General features: G+C 45.0%; 1 protein-coding gene across 1 annotated transcript; it reads left to right on the plus strand.

Annotated features, from left to right (window-relative positions):
- Positions 1–8,117: 8,117 nt before the first annotated feature.
- T265_02908 (hypothetical protein) lies at positions 8,118–18,864 on the plus strand (the record flags this gene model as incomplete). The annotated part of the gene is made up of 5 exons (XM_009167261.1): positions 8,118–8,187; positions 8,225–8,390; positions 8,432–8,513; positions 14,964–15,136; positions 17,391–18,864. One exon carries the CDS (start codon positions 17,458–17,460, stop codon positions 18,862–18,864), a length of 1,407 nt encoding a protein of 468 aa, XP_009165525.1.
- Positions 18,865–21,171: the final 2,307 nt, after the last annotated feature.

Raw genomic sequence — 21,171 nt, forward strand, 5'->3', positions numbered from 1 at the left:
TTCAAAACCTCCTCTTAAAGTCCGCTATTAAAACTTCTTTTTAATGCCTTTATTACCACCTTTATCGTGTAACTCTAAAGCAAATAAGTCAGAAAACAGCTCTTACATGCAGTGTCTTGTGCATTTCATAAACTTAAGCTTACGACACCCTTGCTGTCTAGATGATGTCGATCGTGGACTTTAGGAGTCTAAAGATAAAAAGATAAAGCGTTCAGCTGTAGCACCCTTCCGGTGCCTAGCTGCCATGCCACCCGAAGGAAGCACGAGGGCTGGGATACTGCCAGGTTGCCCAAGCCTAGACAGGGGAAGTCGAGTGGCGGAGGTCGGATTCGAACCGCGGACCTTCAGGTTAGTAATCCGCGCTCTAACCACTTCGGCCAAGGAAACCAAATATGACGAATTACAACGCGACTAAACCTAGCCCTGGTGAGAAACAAAAGGTGACCGACACAGATTAGTAAAAAGACGTTTGAGACTATTATCACGTTTTGGATATAAACTGGATATGTGGCAGCGTCATGCCTCGCACGAAGCGTTAGTACACCCGCGCCATAATGTCTCCACTGTTTTGTTTGAACACAGCAGCTGGTAAATGTTGTGCTAGTGTCGGACACTTTATTAACGGAGGTTTCTTTATTCAGTTTGATACCCACAGACAGGCGTCACTATACTCTCCAAACGTGATTATAATGACCAGAGCCGTTGGCACCTTCACACAGACCATCACTTGTCTGGGTTTACTTGTACCTCTACTGGGTTAAGGAACTCAGCGTCGGGTCTCCCTACGGATGAGCCAGATTGGTTGAATCGCCATCAGCTACCTACAGTAAGGTTCAGTTCTTCATCCCCTATCACCGTGGAATACGTGGAATACACGAGTTCAGCTCAGAACTTCATCCGGTGAATCTGAGGAACCAGTTGTCATACGGACAACCACTGGATTTTAGAACAATCACTAACATTTCTTGAAGCATCAAGTGGAAGCAAAGGCATTCGGCTAGTCAGGTGAAATAAAACCTTCGTATGGACATAGTGGGTAGTGGAACCTGAATGTTGAGATGGAAAGGACTAGCGAGGCCTAGAACGAGTGGGTACTGTTTCAGCTGATCCACAAAACGGGACCCAGAAGGCCGTCACTGAAATGTTTGGAGGTAACCTACGATAACACGAAATCCACCGTTTAGGTCGCTGACAGGAATAGCCCAAACAACAAGGAATGACTTGGTGGTTATAACGAGAATTTACTGACCGGACAGGTCCGTGGTTTGAACCCGATCTCTCCTGTCTAGCCTTTGGCAACCTGTCAGTATCCCATCCCTTGTGCTTCCTTCGGGTAGCACAACAGTTGGGCACCGAAAGGATGTTACAGCTGAACGCTATCGCGAAAAGTTTGGTTCGTTCTGTGACTTCCGAATATGTTTCATCTGAACCGATCCAACCGAGCCGTGGTCTGTTATGGTAGGATTCATCTCGCTGTACGAAGTATTAATATACCTTTCTTCTAGGCTGGCCCCTATCAGCACTATTCAAAGATGGTGGAATACTTCTAGGCTCCGTTGACTCCTGTCTGAATTTATCAGAGAAAGGGAACGAGCGGACAACTCGTCGTTCCTTTGTTATAAAAGGTATCTAAATGGTATCTAATCCACCATAAAGGCAAAAGTTCTAAGCCCTTCATTACAAGTTTGCCGGCTCCCTAACACCGCGACCCTGGACTCCGACAACTGAAAGGAAAATTGGAGATTATCAAACTGGAGTAGTGGTATCAAGTAGTGCCATGAAGAAAGTAGCCAGCATTTAGAGAATCACTGGCTGAAACACGACTTTTTTAGCACTACAAACGAGATTCGGTTGAGTTTCGGTCATTTCTTATTACCACCAGCCTGATTTGCAAAATAGTTTATTGCCATTACATACAAAGTTGTTCCCGCGATATGCAGGTACCATTCAAGACGGTTCCAAATAATTATTCCATACCCCTCAGCCACATCGTTACTGGCATCTTTAAACATCATCATTATCGCTGACAGGAAAGAAAAAGGCTCCTGGTACTCCAGTGCCGTATAGCCATGCAAATTTATCTGAATATAGTTTCAATGGAAAGAAGAGTGAGAGAGCGCGAGGACAATGGTTTAGGCTACCACAACCGAGATACACATACATCCAAAACTCAGTCAATCTGGACAGACACTGATAACAAGAGTGCAATTGACATCCGTTAGCCGCCATATTATGTATATATATATATATATATAAGGATAATCGTTCAGCTATAATATCCTTTCAGTGTCTAGCTGATTCGCCACCCGAAGTAAGCACGAAGGCTAGGATACTGCTAGGTTGCCCAAACCTAGACAATAGTCGATATGCAGAGGTCGGGTTCGAACCACGGACCTTCCGCTCAGTAAATTCGTGCTCTAATCACTGAGTCATCTCGTTCTCTTTGCTGCCATTTCATTTAATGTCTTCCAGTCGAGTAGAGCGAGGGGCACGTTGACCGAATCCTGGAAGGCGAACATCAACAATGCTCCAAACAATTCGTAGCGTCTCATTCCCCCCCAGTACTGTCCAATTTTGAGTTTCCGCCAGGTTCTGACATGCGCAAAAAGGCTTTACTGCAAATTTAACACCTACAAATTTTGCACCTACAAATGGCTGTTGACGCTGAAAAGTGGTGGCTAATAGACGAGACCCATCGTCTGAACGACGAAAAGGGCGTCCATATATAGTTCGGAGGGGACTCAGCGGACGACTTGGTCGTGTGAGATTGGAACTGAGGACTCACGGGAAATAATACCAAAAGGGGTATAGGTATCTGACTCTAAATAAACATGCCCTTCTCAGACCGCCGTGAAAGTCGGCTCAAAAAGCCTTCGTAGTGCTTTGCACGCTAACCAAGTTATCCGCGCAGGAGGCAAGGACGTAACCCTCATAGAGCGTGTCCAACGAGTTTCTACGAAGATGGTTGCGCGCCTCAAATTTGTTGATTATGAAACTCGTCTCGAGGTTCGTGCGCTCACTCCCGTATAACATCGCCACATACCTACTTCTACATTGTTTGGACAAGGTTTGGTAGACAGCTTTTCACCGTGGGTTCAAATAACTCACGGCGAGGTATTGCAGGACTTCCAAGTTCAGGCCGCTGAACGACAGGTAAAATCCCGGCCAGTGAAGCTTGGACGAGAGGCTTGATCTTGTATATCAATCACTGAATTCCTGAGCCTGCGTTCGGGGATTGACGCCAGGCGCGCGAACTGCCAAGAATTCTACATTCGCGTGATATTCACTAGTCGATTCTATAGACTTCTCACTTTCGTATCCACAGGAGTTACCACATTACATATGGCTACACCATCGAACTCCTGGAGATGCCATATGTGCGTCCAGCTTTGTCCGACTGTCATTACCAGCGGACAGGAGGGGAGAAATATCGGCCTGGTGAGATCACAAGAGGAGCTGCCGGAGTCCCAATAGAAGACATTGTAGAAAACCCGATAAATAGCAGCTGAATGTGAGTGTTCCAAAATCTTCACAATTACACCGACGGGTTTCAATCAGTTGACCGATTCCGGCCTCCGTTCCGCGCGTCCCATTATTGAGTCTGTCTTTCCGTAGGTTTCCCGCAACTATAGTATACGGTGCCTGTCAGTTTGATTGATTTATATGCATGCATTAATGATGTACACCTTTGCTTATTAGGGCTTTGGCTCATGAAACATGTTTCCGCTTTCCGTCCACAGAAACTGTCGTGAACACTTGCCTTCGGAGAACCACTGTCCCTTGGAATTTTTATAGCGTGCATCCTACACAACTCTACGTATTTTCATCCGGTTCTCACCCTTACAAGCCAAAACCGAAAATGGAGGTACACCACGACGAAAAAGTCCAACGGCCGCCTTCAAGGTCAGCCTTTTTATTCAGTTCCACTGATATCACGAATTCACGGGTTGATACACAGGATCGAGGCTTCTGCCCAAGTTCCCCGGGTCGGTTTTGTTCTCGTTGTTCAGCTGCTGTCTTTTCCTGAAAGGCAAAGTTGTCAAAAGCGTGCAGAACTGCTCGTTCAGTTCCCAGCGCGGGGCAATGTGCTTGCCAGCTCGAGTAATCGCATAAATAAGTGTACAATAGTGCTCTGAACAGGGCTCAAGAGGGTGGACAACCGTCGGAGGAGGGTCACTCCTCGCAGCAACCACCTGAAATAAGGAAAAATTTGCCTAATGAAAGTGTGCGCTCTGAGTTCGAAAATCCTCTTGTCGTGTCCCGCCGTGTGTTTTATGGGTCAACGGTGAGAAAACTATTGGCCAAAAGTTGTTCTGTGGCGATCCTTCTGACCATTGTACATTAGTACTTTCTTTGTAACTTATCATTACTCAAATTGTACTACTTTCTATCTCTCACTAAAATCTCAGCTTATTCCTCTTCTCTTCATACCGAATAACGTTTGTTTAAACGAAAGAAAAAGAAATATAACAATACAAATTCTGTACCTCGTGAAAGGCGTGTTCCCTTCTTGCTGTGTCGAATTGCGCTGGCAGTGAATTAACGAGCGGTGCTCTACCTTTCAGACTACGACGGGATAGAAGGTATCTAGGAATATGTCAAGGAAGATTCCAAGAAGGGGATCGATTTGGATTTATTGTGGTGGTAATAACTAACTGTACCAACGAACTGTGAGTTGTATCATCTCGCCTATTTGTACTCACTTGATTAAACTACTTGGAACTGGTATTTGCTCACGTTATCCACTACAGTTTATACAAGACACAAGGAAGAACTAGGTCCCCTCGGGGGCAACAGTACTCCAGGTGAAAGAGTTCAAGTACTGCGAGACACATTTCGTAGTCCACAGATTTGAGGCCGGCAACCATTTTCGTAGCTGTTCGCCGGGCACGCCCAAAGAGAGTGACGTATTTCTTGCGTTGTTGGTGGTAGGGGGATCTAGGGTGACCCGCTTCAGAAGGCTTTCCGTCACCTTGCACGGTACATTAGTGGGATGAAAGGGCGTCTAGCTGCCAGGTGATAGCCAATCACCAGTTTTGTAGATTGGCGTGACGATCTCTTTTTTCCAAGCAGAGGGAAGGGTTCCCTAGTCGAGCGACTGACGAAACCCCAGGTAGACGACTAGTGTAGATGATCCTTGGATAAACCCCGTCTAGACCAAACACGCAGGGCGAGTTTGTCTCGTACAAGGGTTGACAAATATCCTCCACCGTGATGACCAAGCCGGTTAGAGGCTGTTCGTAGTTACGCCTTGACGATGCTGGATGTGACGAGGACGCCGGGGCTGAATACAGACTCGCATTGTGCTCTCCGTAAACCTCAGGTATCACGGTCGGATCATCCGTGTGTTCCCCGTTCCTGTCCCTCAAGGAGAACGAGAATGGCTTGTTTCTGCGGTGGTTGCCCATGTATCTGAATAGCACATTTCCGTTTTACCGGGCGACGTTCAGAATATATGTTCCTTTGGCGGATTTCTGATTTATAGTGGTTCCGCATTTTATGAGATGCCCGCTCGTCTTATGTCTCATGTAGTCAACTTTTCGAAAAATAGTTGGGAATTCTTTTCCAGAAGACGCCGAATCTTTTTAGGCAACTTGTGGTTCATCCAACTGCATGCTGGTGTTTTGGAACGAACATCGCGTCAGCCTCGAGGACTTTCTGGACGATGGTCCTATATAGGTCTTCCACTGAAGCTGGTCCCAGTTTAACCCGTTCAAGAAATCTGAACGGTAGAATCCAATCTACGGTTGAGGTTAGGGACTTCTGGCCCGGTAGCAGATAAAGTCATAGGACTTACTTAGGCATCCCGGTGTCTCAGAGACGCTAGGAAATCGATCCACCAGAAATATGACTGCTTCAGTGGAAAATGAAATTAGGTGAGCTAAAGGGTATGGGCGGATAATAAGATGATTTTTTTCAACACTTTGGCGCAAAAATTCTAGAGCATTGGTTAAGGTTTCGCAGCTGTGATCATTGTGTGGTTTATGGCCCCTGTCCTGCGCTTCAAAGCGTTCGTTAAGAAATTTGGGTTTGTATCCTTTTCATCCCTCACGGCATTTGGGAAGGTCTTAAATCAATACATGAAAGGTAACTATGTTGTAGTTGTGCGTTCATGCAGTAATCGAAGCACCAACTCGGTTTATCGTCACAAATGGGTGTGCCACCAATGCACCAGGTAACCTTCAAGGCCAACGAAAAGTGGGCTGATCCAGAACAAGCCAGTAAGCCGAGCGTATTTGTTAATAAAATAAACAGTACGCGAGGCAGCGAATATCCAGTGAAGTTTTGTTTATGGAAAGGAAAGAGCTAACTGGCGGTCACCTCTTACTTTCTTGAACACAAACATAAATTGTCAAAGCATTTGTACGATCGGCTTCCAGTTAATCCACGGCTGACCGACGACGAGTCGGACACCTGCAGGGCCATTCTGAAATGTGGAACGCCGTCGTGTAATGCGCGGCAGATTGTGGTTGACGAATTCGGCAAGATCCGTACAACTCAAGATACACATAATTACCCCAGGAATTGTTTTTCTGCTCTGTTGAGTAAATGTCGCATAATTGTTTTTTATTGTGGTTAATGATATACCTTCGGTTCTGGCAGAACTTCAACAGACCAAACGCGTGCTTGTGTGGCAGTCAGAGGAAGGTCACTATAGCCACATATGCTTCTTCCGATCGCAGCAAATAACGTTGTTCCGACGCTTTCAGAATCCGGTGCCTGTAGACAAAACGCATGCAACAAATCGCCTTAGATACGTTTTTTAGGGGACCTAATATTCTTCCGGTAGATACAAGCTGCACGCCTTCGTAATAAAAAACGGCACGGGAACTGGGCGTCCGGTTATGCGTTCGTGGAGAACCTTCATATGCGCAGTGTTCGACTTATTCAAGGAAATGTTGGGTTAACATTATCCGGTTAAACTTCTTTTGTGGACACGTTGGCGGCGCAAATGTAAGCGGCGAGAGTCATCTTTGGCTGTGAGATGATGCTTTGCTACTTTCATATCCGAAAAGCGATCATGAAGTACGCACGTATCATTTATTTTCCATGTATTTTCCATGTATTCTGCAAACAGCTAGCACACTAACTACCTCATGGCTTTCGTGAACGGCGCCGTACAACATGTTTTTGTGCATCGTATTACTAGCACACAGGTTTCGGCAAGATCTACATCTTCTACGACTAAAGGATTCCCGTTTTTTCCATATCTTACAGCCCGCCGGTCGTACACCACCCGAAAGTGGGCCATACACGCACAGCTCGGATAATGTGGCCAACGCTCGTATGGAGAATGCGACAGGCCATCTTAACGACAGAGTGCGCCGCTCGGACACACTGGAGCACGCCACACAAAACGTGTCCTGGAACTCCGAGTGGCCCTTGAGAAAGTTTGACATACATATATCGTACCACTCTGACAGATGGCAAATCTTAGAGGGTCACACCCGCATTCTGAATGTGGTCTGTCGAATGACTACGTATGCATATTCTTTCGTTCTGTGGCACTTAAGCCCACGACCGTTAAGATTGCCCTATGATAGTGTTGGACGAAGTCAAGCGACATAAACCAACTTATTGTTTGTAATGCAAACACCCAAATGCTCCCAGACGGTTGACACCTGTGCTGGAGAATGTACGTGTGCTTTCTACCAGACGATGTGGCTCCACTGCATACAACTGTTCTCTGTATTAAGGGATCGGTCCGTTCCAAGCAGTAAAAACTATTCTTCACAGATTCTTCATAGCTTGTTTTCCAATCCATCAACGTTGGCTGTGGGATTACAGCCAAACGGATAGCATGTACCCATTACATTTGTTCCTAAACCACCACCGACAGCTGTTGACGGCCTTTGGAAACAAGTGAACCAAGTGATGCACAGGCTTCAGAGGCTGTAACCTGGCAGGGTCACAGTCATCTTTAATCAACTGATTGTTAAGAAGCGAATCCCGTTGCGTCAAGGCTCAAAGTCTGCAATTGACGGCCTGCCCCGGTGGTCGGGGATACCGCACCTCAACCCATATATCAATCGAGAGACACAGACATTAGCTTTTGTGTGATCTGTGACCGGCCGACTACTACCGGTGACTGCCGATGTGCAAAGGATTGTGTATCAATGGACCCCGACTGTTGTGACGGCGAACCTTGCCTGCTGAGCAATGATGCTCCTCAGACTTGTCACAAGGGTGGGTCCACGTAAAAATAAATTACTTTGGTGCTTAGCATCCGGTCTATCCAGAAAACGTAAAGGTGTGCCTGCTACCCGGTCAGCAAAGAAAGCGTCTTATGATGTTAAGCTGGACCGAAGCAAAGAACCCAGCACGGTATGTCCCGGAAGTCTGTGTGTCCGTGAAATCGGATCCAAGGAGGAACTACCGGACAACATTAGGTAAATGTCTGACTACTACGACTAACGCTGTAGAACACCAGATGGATGAAAAAGACGAAGATGATTTCACATGACCTATCAGCTCCAGAGAGCTTGCCTGTTAATGAGACCCATGCATCTCACGTGAGTCCCGTATTTCTTGCGGGATGCGGCAAGTAGGTACGCGAAGTAGCCGCTGAAGACGCCACTGTGTGAACAACACTTCCGACATCATAGCCGTTCGAGTGCGCACATTTCAGGGTAGGTACTTACTCACCATTTTTTCGGCTACCAGCCTTACGGTGATATTTCGATAATCTAACTTACGTCCTCTCCTCATTTCAGAGCGTAAACGCCCAAATGAACGATCGTCATGAAGAGCATGCATTTCTCGGAAGGACATTTGCACTCATCAAAACGACCAATACATCGCAACTTTTTATGTAGCCTATTTTGAACCCCTTCTACGGTAGAGATAGATGTGCGCGCTCCGGCCCACGGATTAGGCATCATGGACCTCAAGTTGCATGTTAGTCGTGCGTGCCAGCTAGGTTCGTTCAGTTGCCTGCAATGGTCGACATATAATTTCATTTGGCTAATCGAGGAACGTCAATTCTTTCCAGCATAATTCGTAAGCTATATGGGACGCTACTGTTTTCCAGCAAACTCGCACGACCTTCCGCCAATATTGAATGTGAACTATGGAATTCTAACTGGTAACAGCAATTATCGAGCAAAAGTTGTTTGCGGGAACACACCTCCGCATATTTTGCACCCACAAATACCATGTACATCCTAGAAATCTAAGGGAACTATTTCAGCTGAAAAATTATCTGAAGGTTCCGTCCACTGTGAGTCAGCGCTATCCACAATTCGTGATTTCTTATTACACCATGTAACGTATTCACAGTGGGTGGCGTTCATTGACCTTGAAGATTCGCTCACTTAAACAAACCACTATAGCAGATAATTTGCTATAATACATGAAAACAGGCATCGTTCATAGACGTTCTACACTATGGTGTGGTAAGCCTGAGGATGCCGTAGCTTTCGAGAAATCGATTCCGTTGTGCGAATACTGGGCGGCGTTTTTATCGCATGAACTGATGACCTTCAGATTCTTCAACAGAAATTTACAGATGCATCCCTCTGTGGTTTGACTTAATTTTCAGTCCAGTTTCGAGTTCATTTTCCGTTCATTGCACTGCCACCATCCACGAACGGTGAGGAGATTACCCTAATAAATTCTTTGCCAAACTCATGACATCAAGCCCACGTCAGGATCACAATATCACGGGTCAAATTAATGCTGTGCAGGACCAAGCAATCCGTCCAAGCTTCACTAGCTATGGTATTTCTTGTCGTTCGGTGGATTCCGTTCACCTGTGAGACAGGAGCTAAAATGAATGTAGCACCACTCTTCAAGTTCTCGGCGCTGGGTGGCAGGCTTACTGGCGCCAAGAATCATATCAAATAGCATTTAAAAGTGCCTTGAACTAGATGTAGCGTGAACGAAGTTATGAGGAAGGTCATTCCATGCCCAGAATACCTGAAATGGTAAAACTGCTGCCTAACACAAGCGCACACTCCGAGCTTGAAATCCCCACAATACCCCGCCGAGAGTAATTTGGACCAACAGTGAAAAGCTGTCTGCCAAACCTTCCCCAAAGAAGGTAGAAGTAGGTATGTGGTGATGTTAAACGGAAGTGAGCGCACGAACCTCGAGACGAGTTCGATAATCCACGAGTCGATGAGACTACACGTCGTCATTTGTTTGTGTAATGCTCCTAATCGTATTAACTTTTAATAGGCCTCGTTCGCCGTTTCCTAGCGCTCATGAAAGTAAACATCCCAAATCCTTGTTCGCAATCCAAGTAGTCAGTTCACCTTCCTTTTCAACGTGAGCTGAGTCAAAATACGTTCAGGAGGGCATCAACGAACGATTCATTTGTGGATTTTGAAATACCCAACCTACTCCAAGAGGCGTGAACCCACGTTACAACTTTCGGAGGCCTCCAGTTGGAGCTGTCATGCCTGAAGTGCAGCATGTTATTTGGAAGATACGTTGAAAACTTAGAAACGGCTGATTGTTGCTAGTTGTCCGATCTGCATTAGCAATTTGAGGCATGCAATTCCGTTCAACCCCACCTTATTTCTGCGCGTTATGCCGCGATATCAATAGCACATCGAATGCCGTTGCGATTCATCATAGCCCCAGTTTTCACATGACTGTGCAAACCAGTGCTGGTTCTCACGACATTTTGTGCGTGCTAGAAGATATCTGGAGCCACCGATCCTGGACAATTTGTCATGATTCCTGTCTGTTTTTTTGTCAAAGTTAAGGTGAGCCATTCTGAGTTGCTTGGGATTCCCTCTTCAGCGGCTTTCTAGTTTGCAGCGAGCGATTCCGAGAATTTAAGAGGGCGTCCTCCGCTACTCGCATCACATTCTACGAATGAAGCACGTTAAATGGCACACCGCTCTTCCACATAAATAAAACTACGGCGATAGTATCTCAGTTTGAAACAGGCATGAATTTGCTCACCGCTGCTGTCCATGAGTTTATCCCACAAGATATGTCATTTAGACATATCGGAACACCGATATTGCCGACTTTTCGTATATATTCAGGCGTCGCCGTGAAACAGATTTAATGCCGTGGGTTTCAAAATCCCACCGAGTGATTTTGTCCAGCCAAACTTAGGTGATAGTCCACGCTTCCATCTTCCCGGTCTTATGGTTCTTATTACAATAACGCGTCCCGGATCAGTGAACATTCTAATCAAGTTGTGGACGTTACAACTGTTGAACTAACTTCAGGATGAGCATTATAACTTTCCGGATCGCAATGATCCTGTGTGGTCTAAGGGAGAGACTCACGCTTTTTTAGTTGCTTGATTACATTTTCGTATTCTGATTGTTCTCATTCGTGTACATATTTTTGCTTCCGTTCCCGATTGAATAATACTCCCCGGTTCCGCCACAAATTGTTTATGTGGTTGGTTTTTCAAACACACTTCTGGTGGTCATGCGTCAGGCGTTAACTTCAGTGGGTTTTTGTCTGCTAATTTCTCTCCGGTTCTCCTGAATTTTGATATATTGTTGAACTTAAAGTCAGGTCAGCGCAGAGTTGTTATTCGTTTCCGAGAAGGTGGGTGATACTTTTGAGCTCAGGTTAATTTCACTCACTAACTAACAGAGCTGCATGGAGGTTTTTATGACTCCCACCTCATTTAGGTTCTCACCGTTGTCGATAGATGAGCCTAGATTAACTCCGATAATTCTGGTCACGCAGACACCATTTATCAGATGATGCCATCAGGAGGAGTCCGCTTTCCTGGGTATTACTCGCGAACCCTCTACCTTGAGGTACCCCGTTCTATTCATCCGGATGAGTCACCAGTTTGTTGACGGATTTCAGGGAAATCACTTATACAGATCTGTCACCCAGACGGTGGTGATTTTTGCAATTGAAACGCCCGAGCTCGTCAATGCCTAAATCTATCACCTGCAGAATAAAACTTTAGACACCCATTTTCAAAAAATCCTAGAGATCGGTATCCGGCGGAGGAGATACTGTCGACATTCGCGTCCGTTAGTTGAAAATATCTAATCATAAAGCGTCTTGCTGTTAGTTCTTGCACGTATGGTGTAGGTTTGTGAGCGGTTTTTCAAGATCAACGTATACCTCCAATAGAAAAACGCCTTAATGAAATACAATAATTTAGTCTACAAAAAGTGCGATTCGCTTGAAATGACGGAGTTTCGGATAGCTTCGCAGCTAGGATATTTTGTGAAACTTTTCCTCACCCCCGAAATTCCCTCGTGGACGCGAACATTCTGGTGGATTAATTGTGTACCTAATTTTTCTCCGATAACCTCTGCTCCAGTGGGTTGACTAAGACACCTGTGCCATCATACTTCGGGAAGTCCCATTCCCATTAATCACCACAGTACAGACTAATAAACTTTTCACAATCCATGTGAGGTCCAAAAATATAGTACTTTTAGCATATAAATTGTACTCGCAGTATTCAGCGAACCTTATGCGTTACAACGAAGAGAACCTGGCTGACTAACACGACCACGTGAAGTAACATTCGTTCCGATGCAACTTACACTGGTCATTGCGCAGAGCTGGAGAGACCCTGCTTACCGGCAAAACTAACACGCACCCATCCATTCAGGCTTGGAAAAGTCAATGGTCCAAATGGAACAAGATGAATGTTGAATTTAATTCGGCGTTTTATAGATAACATATGTCCTGGCAGGAAGTGTAGAGTTCAGCTGGTGCGTAATGTATATTAAGCTACTGACGTCCTAAAATGAACAAAACAGATTGGTAAGTTTATCGAAACATTGTTAGGAGGCGGGCGGCTGATGGAGAATCCATTGCATCACTTACTGTGAAGCAGACACTCCGGTGGTGACATTTTCGTGGAAAGGCGCTTACAAGATGTCATTTTCAAATGCCGATTCGTACTGTGTTATAACTTGTAGCTGATTTCTGCAGAATATTGGGCCTCAGGATATAGACTTACCTAAAGTGCGTGATGCCTCGTTAATGGGCAAATGGACTGGAATCCAATCATTGGTGGAGCTAGAAGTGGATGAATTTGGCGTCCAGCTAGGTTTTAGAATGTTGCCTATTTCTCCAGAGCAAGGGCGCAGCTCGACTATCTGATTAATAATGCCTGAGTAGACTGACCTAACAAGAGCTGCCGAGCGTTCTCAGCTCACATGCGCGCGGCGATCTGGCGAATCGTACACGGCTGCAGTGCCACCCCCGACTGTTTGTCCGGAATCACAGAGCTGTGCCAAAAGAAAACCAAACCATCCGCAACTAGATAAGTAAAACAGGTAGGCACTTCTGGATAGCTGTGGATGACATGAGCTGCAAGGACCTTGCGAAATTCAGTGGCTAAAAACCGATGTACTTTGCACAACGGTGTTCCATATTTTAGCAAAGCCCTTCATGTACCCAACTCCTCTCAAGTTGGTTTCCAGTTTACTGGCAGCTGGCCACACAAAAGCGTGGTCATCTGATGAATATGATCATGAAAATAAGAGTTGACTGGTATATGGTGTATATATGTCTCGCTAGACAAAACCAGACTAAGCAATCAGGAATTGACGTGCAATTCGGTATTGTCTAATTCGCAATTTACTAGTCTCTTCTGATTTCTGAACTTCCGCTTGATTTCGGGCTCGCTTGCTAAATTTGTAGCGCACCCAGATGTGAAGAATGCAACGTTGATTTATTGTTCACGTCGCCCGCATAATAAGTATCTATCCAAAACGTTGCCATTTAACGCCTCACACTCTGCGAAGGAAGAAAAGCGGACAGCCATCTGTTTGGCAACAAACATTGAAACTCGAAACCACCAGCTGCTGGGTGATGGAGATGACTGTACAGTTGAACGCGCGTCAGAAGTTGCACACCATCCCGAGAGAATAAGTCCGTACTGAATTCAAATGGAAGGAATGCTGTGAAATTCACCGTGTAGTAGTGCACTTGTACAGTGGCTTGTTTCCATTCTCTGCTTGAGTTTACGTCTGTTACAACCATTCGAGCGACCTTTATAAACTCACCAATGTAACGTACTTGAAGGTAAACTGTATAAGACGTGTCTATCAAACGACCTAATCTGTGTCCCTCTACTCACATCTCTGGGACATCGGTCAAGCAACCAGATTCCCCAGACAGGAAAAAATAATCCGCATGTGCATCACTCTTATGATCTTTTGCCTCTTGTGTACAGTACCAGACTTGTGCATAGCGTTTTGGTTTCATCACACGCACGTCTTTGCCTCCGTCCGGTTGGCTCACTTGTGTCAACCAATCTTTACAAATGTGTGCCGCGTGAATTCACTAATTCTAATTTCTGTATCTGCTTATTTCAGACCTGGCGTGTGCCGTTAATTCATCCTTGTGAACTTCGAGTACTGCTGACCTCCTCACATCCCAGGCTAAAATTGCGCTTGAACCATTTTAAGTTCTGGACTAATCCACCTTTGAAATTATTCCCTACGTCACAACCACTAAGCAACGGCTCCTCGAATTCTCGTCAAGCACCCACAGTATTGCGGAATTCTGAAGACACAATAATATTGTCATCAGATTTTCAGTTTTGAGTTCTCCGTGCCATCTTTGTTTGAGGTGCGGAGCTGCTTCTGATTGTCGTTCAGGCGTGGAAGGTTTAGTTACTACAGCTTTCTCGCGTATACAATAATTCTCCCATTTGTTTGGTTTATTGGGTTGGAGCGGTTCGTCCAGTTGTTTGCCCCCGCAATTCTCAGGTGACTTCGGACACCGCCACAGAGTCTAAAATCATTTTTGTGTCTCGCGTCGAAAAAGAGCCATCTCTTGGAGATCCATTTATTTTTCTATGGATTCAAAAATGTCTAATTGGGTCTCATAAGCCTGATCACCAGATCCACCAGACACGGTTTACCGCTCCTTCCATAACGTTAAAATAAATTTTCTTATGTTAACAGGGGCTTCAGTTACAAAAATGGCCATCCATGTTTCATTTGCATGACCGATATTGCCAAAACTGACGCTGAACCCGTTGATAAGTGTACCAATTTAAGACGTGTCGGGCAATTATGCGGCAAATCCAACAGCCTCCAGCGCACGCCGACACAAGGGGCTATATGTACGGTATGTACACCTCCGGTATGTACGGAGGTGTTAATGCACCATTCATTAAAATGGTTGATGACACATCCCAGGTTGAGGCGGTGTCCCCCGTTGGCGAAGTCTGGTAAGTCGGTCAAATGCGATGGCTGCAGCTCAAAAGTCTAATATGTTTCGCCTATATATTTGTTGCCCGCGGTGGAACAGTTTTACAGTGCGCCAAACGCACTTGTGCGCTCTGTCAACTTTTGCTGGCGCTGAAAAAGACAGAAAAACTTCATCACTTCCTCTGTCGCCTGACAACACCAAAACGTTTTAAATATCCTAATGTCGATGTTTAGTTCGGGAAACTTATCCATCACTCAAGTCTCTCCTATATCGTGTAGTAAGGCGCTGGACTGTGCAAAAAATAGTCACTGCAACCCCAAGCAGCTTTCAAATTCTTCCAAGGCTTCTTTTACAATAGCTGGTATTGGTGGCAGCAACGAGTATCCTGTTTTCGACCCTCGGAAAAGCGCCTGGAAATACCCCAAAATTCCTGTCTGTTAGTCTTCAGAGCTCCGCGATGGTAACCGTAAGGTGAGCCTTGTTTTTCAGAGCCATATCAAGGGGAATTGTCTTGAAGGCTAAAGTCGACTGATGACCGTCACGCGCAAAGTCGCAGTGAAGTACACCTCTAGCAGCAAAATGTTCTCCAAGAGCACAATGGCCAATCTGGTGCCTAACGATACTTGAATGAAAAAAGGTGACTGTTGTTGTTGCGGGTCCGGGTACATGATTTAATATAATCTCGCCCAGCGGCTTTGCAGTGGACAACTTCCGTCACACGGAGAATCTAACATCGCGGAGTAGTTATAATTTTTCTTTGGGCTTCCGATATGGCTTTGTATCATTTTTGTACCACTTTTCACCTAAGCAGCCGCTGTAATCCATGTGCCGGATTTCACTAACCTGTCGCACACCAAACATGCTGTGTTGTTACTGAACTCAAGAGCACACACTGCTCTCTACACGTTTTGTTCTTGTTTTCTTGGCTAATCCTAACGATTCAGTGGATTTCATAGCCCTTACCGCCTCAAAGATATCATCCACATACTAGGCTGCCTGGAAATCAGAGTAGAACATCATAGTGACATTGCCTAGGATGCCAGTCTGATGGCTGTTGTCGTTATGGTTGATTGATTTATGCTAAATAGTAAATAGCTACGCACTTCAAGGCCAAACAGGTCGTAAAGGGGACAGTGTCTGATTGCTAGTATACTTCTTAGCTTGCTTTCATTTGGGATTAAGGAAAAAAACCGACATCACATAGTTATGCAGACGCTATTGGGAGCAATGCGCTAATTGCTTCCTTATTACTCTTAGGTATATTCACGACCCCAGTCACAAATTGATTTCTGCTTATCGACTGCTGTGTGCAGTAAGATAAAACTACACTAAACTTGCCTTTGGCAATGGCTCGATTAAGTGTTTCGCAAGAATTTAATGAATCATTTAGCGCTCATGAGGGATAAGAGCCCCAGATTTTGAGTACACTGAATGCTGAAATATGGAGAGTTATTCCGATTCTCCTGACGTGGGATCGTTTAGTACTAAATCCACTTTTTCAATCTTATCTTTGTCGCTCATGAACTACCTAGTCTTACATGTTGGTGACATGTATATATTGAGGGGGGGGGGTTTCTAGACGGACAAAATGGCGCCCTAGTCCGAAAACAGACGGCTGCATGTAGCAGTGATCCTAGTTGTGTTTCCATCACACTCGTCCCAAAGTTGTACGTACATACGCGAAACTTAGACACGTTCTTGGGGCTAAGACAAGTCAGAACGCCTAAATGCCCCTTCTGGTACATCCTGTGTGGAATAGTATCCTCACTAGAATTACGAGTAATCAATTGGTGTCTGAGGAGGAGCGAGCGACGGATAACTAGATAAGTTGCAACTATTTGGCATGGAATCTGGTACCCGTACAGAAACCAATCTGTGATGGACGAGAATTCGGAAATGATTTACTCGAGATATCCACTTCTAAAAGGGACTCATCGACGCGTGACACCATTAGTAAGCTTCCTGGGTGAATTCTTCGGACGCCTGCTTGATGCAGACGCCCAAAACTCCGGGGATTTTCCTATTTATCGCGGCGGTGGTAGATTCTTCAACTAATTTTCTAAATGCGACTGATTACTAGCTAAAGCGAAAAACCCTAGAAAGGTCTAAGTTCACTGCTCTACTTTTACCATGGACCAGTGTGGTAAATATACCAGTACATAGGTGACCTCGAGCACGTGACCACACTGTCTTACAACAACTGAGCGGTTTGAAATAGACGATCAATCTAAACTGGCCGAAGTACTACTCATCGTTTTGATGGAACATCACAGAAGAGAGGATGACCGTTTGTTTCGAAATTGCTTATTTCTCTTCTTTTACACAGTGTCACACAATTGGATGACACTTGCCTGTGGACAAACGACCATTGTGCTCCTTCCCTCTTGCTTTGGATTCGTGGAGTCTTTCAGCAGTGCCGACGTCTACTACCTAATGTTTTCCAGGGAGAACCCGGCTTTCACCATCAAAACTGAATATCCTACAACCCTTATCGGAGGGCAACAACAAAAGAGCTCTCATGGTCCCTGCGCTATTGCACTCCAGATTCCAACAAGTAAAACTTTGGAAACATTAGCCATTCATGTGAATCGGGCAAAAGCATACCAAACGGATGGAGACTCGAAAAGACGTCACCCAGTTGATGTAACATTGCGTTTCTTCTATCGAACGACCGGCGTAAATTTCAAGCCTCTACATGAGATAAGCATACCACGCTCTGGCACTGAAAACCAATATGAACAAATCCGAAATTGGCCAGAGAATATTACTGTGGTATATATGACCACGGGTCAAGACAAAACAGAGGAAGGTAAAACACATCTAGACTTGTCTTTGACATTAACCCCTGTGTACCGCTGCCTTTATGAGCAATATTCATTTCAAATGGTGATTGTTGCCCTTACAACCAGTGGAGGCAGGCCTGAATATGCTGTTCGAATCAATCGAAACTACATGATCTGTGTTAGACCATCAAAAACAGCACCAAACCCAGTGGGGCTGTGCATTTCTCGAAGTCTTCGTTGTGACTCCCAATACAATTGTCCGCCTGAAACCGAAGGAGTATACAAGGATGAACCGAAAGATTTATCACTATGCAGACGACCTGAGAAGAGAAAATCAATAAATTGGCACGTCGTCTACAGTTTGCTGGTTGCATTTTTTACACTTGCCATGCTGTTCTCCATTGTGTTTTTCGCTGTCGACTGCCGATGTCAGACATGGAAAAAGTTAATGAGACGAATCCAGACAAGAAGAAACCAGACGGATATTGCAAGCGTTATGTCAGATTCGGAAATACCCCTAGCACCACCTTATTATGAATCCATCGAAACGGTTCCGGTTCGGACGAGCACTTGTGGCCTGTGCCCACGAACACAAACCCCCATGAGCAGAAGAGAAACCATATATGAATCTCCTCCGTCTTATACGCGAGACATTATCGACGATACCGGTGTTGCTCCGAACTTCCTAAGACAGTTTTATTCAAGGCATCAGAGACACGAAGAAGGATACTCTGTTAGTAGCTCGTATATACAACCTCCAGGCTACCGGAATTTCACATCTCCCCTATTTGGGCCACGCGCCCAAGATCCGCCTACATTACGCTCTTGGACAGAGTCCGTGGACCATAACGATACCGAAAGGACGACAACAGACCCACCGAGTTATCGGGCTGTTCTGACCAGAATGGATGAGACAACGCGCGCTTCCTCAATAACTTGTGTAAATGTACATCACCCAAGCTGATGCCTGCTGGATGTAAAATGAGTGCGATCATTGGGTTAAAGCTCGTACGATATTGGTTCAGTTTCTTTAGCCGCTAGATACCTCTACCTTAAGATTTGGCTACCAGTAACCAGCCGCTGTAACATAATCTGGAGCTTGAAGCAAAACAGAATGGGGTAAATAGCCATGCTGAATGTCTATGTCATTGCATAAATAAGTTAAACCTCATGCAGTGACGTAAGGTAGACTTACTTATAAGTCAGCAACTGAATGTATTGACTGTGGGACCGAATTTCGATGTCCTCAGTGAGTCTAAGGAAGTGCATTTTGGGAAGACCAGGTATCCAGAAGTGTCACTACGGGATTTGATGACCCCGGAGAGATGAGTCCCAAATCTATCTATTTTCCATTATCGGATTACCCCAAGAAGCAAAAAATAGAAAAAGGAACTATTTGCTAATAGAAAGTACCTAGGCCTTCAAACAAGAGTGTGTGTATGACAATCCATCGAATGACTGTACGGTGCGTCCTACCTGACCGCTTCACTCGCGAGCTTGTTGCCATGTTGTAGCGTCAGAAAAGGCATGCATCTGAACTACGGTCCTTGGACACATTGATACAGATCCAACGAGTGTTCCAGTTGTCTTTTCCATCTAGCTCACACGCATCTCAGTGGAGCCATCAAACCATTGCGATGAAAGATTTGGCGACCAGCATTATCGCATGCGGTGGCTGTGTTCACAAAATCGACCAACCGCGGCACAAAATAAGACAGGATATAGGGTTACTCTGGTTAGTTTCGCTTCTGAACGAAGCGGATGAGTAGTCATCTCAAGGAAACACAGTGACAAACACCGCTGTTATGTGCTATTTAAGCCATGATTCAAACACACAAACGGTCAGCTTGTGCTGGAAAATATAAGTAACACGATGAATAATTGATTAGTTGGAACATAAGCTGATGTGAGAAAGATCTACCTCGTTGAAGTTGTCAAATCGGAATGGTTACATGGATCCCATCAAGTGTGTAATCACGAAGGAAAATCTTTACACTGTGTACACATTTCAGTCCATAGCGGCTATTCAGAGCCAAGAAGCACAAGAGCTGTGATACTGCCAGAATGCTCAAGTCTAGACAAAAACAAGTAAGAAGCTAGAATTGGGATTGAACCACGGACCTCTTGGTCAGTGTAGTATCGCACATATATTCAGTCTGGTGCTCATAAGCGAACAGTGAAAACTGCAGTGGACAATCTGAGGGTGTCCCGTTATACGTACTTATAAGGATGTTATTTTTTTTTCGACATGGAAGTGGAGGGATATATATATATATCCTCACTTCATATTGTCACCAAGAGGATGAATAAATAGGATTAGCACGTTCTATTGTGGCGCAAACTGATTTAATTCGAGGTTGTGAAGGATATCACGTTGAGTAGACAAGTGCCATTAGGCAGCAATGTAAGAAACGTTTGATACACTGAGCTCGGACAAAACGACTGATGCAAACACTGAGTCGTTTTAAAAGCTTGGAAACCGCTTTTTGAAGTGCACTTCGCGTGATGCAACAAAGCTACGTCGCGCGAGATGATATACCAAACCCCAGTCAACTGACTTATTTTCGTGCTTTTGCAGTCGACTTTTTCTTGTTATTGCAACCTACTCGGCCCTTCGAGGTTGGTATTTTCTGTGCGTGGCGCTTGCAATTTACAAAGCTCTCTAATTGTCCTAACGAATTTCTGGACCTGTTCCTGCATACACGGACTCAAACTGCGAGGTCACCTGTCGATCTCCAAACACAATTTCAACGACCGCTTATGTATACATATTGAACTGAACTGGTATAAACAAGAACAAGAATAAGCAAACGAATGGTCACTTCAACCCGAACATGTGATTGTTTAATGTCAGCAAATCTGTTGTTTTTAAAGGGAAACATGAAGTCCACGGCTAGTCTGAAGTAAAAAGCTACGAATGTCGGTAATTTAGTTGCGTTAAACTACTTGGTTCGGCGACCTCAATAGATCCGCCGATTAATTTAAAACTGCTCACTCGTGTAATTGGACAGTTTTTGCAAACGAGTTCCGCTAAAGTCAGACAAGGGGTACAAGGGATAACAGATAGCTAACTGAGCTCAGCATCTACATAATGAGCCATGTTCATGAGGGCACAAACAGTGGATTATTTTCTAGTCTAGATAGATCCTTCGCGTCTTCTAATCTAAGCTTCAAGGGCACGATGATCAGATCCGCCAGAAGAATAGTGAAAACTGAAGAATAGCCGTTCAGAAGTGGGCGACTTTCTGAGCTATTTCCCTGTATGGAGAGC

The sequence above is a fragment of the Opisthorchis viverrini genome (genome assembly GCF_000715545.1).
Source record: "Opisthorchis viverrini unplaced genomic scaffold opera_v5_40, whole genome shotgun sequence".
Taxonomy (NCBI): domain Eukaryota; kingdom Metazoa; phylum Platyhelminthes; class Trematoda; order Opisthorchiida; family Opisthorchiidae; genus Opisthorchis; species Opisthorchis viverrini.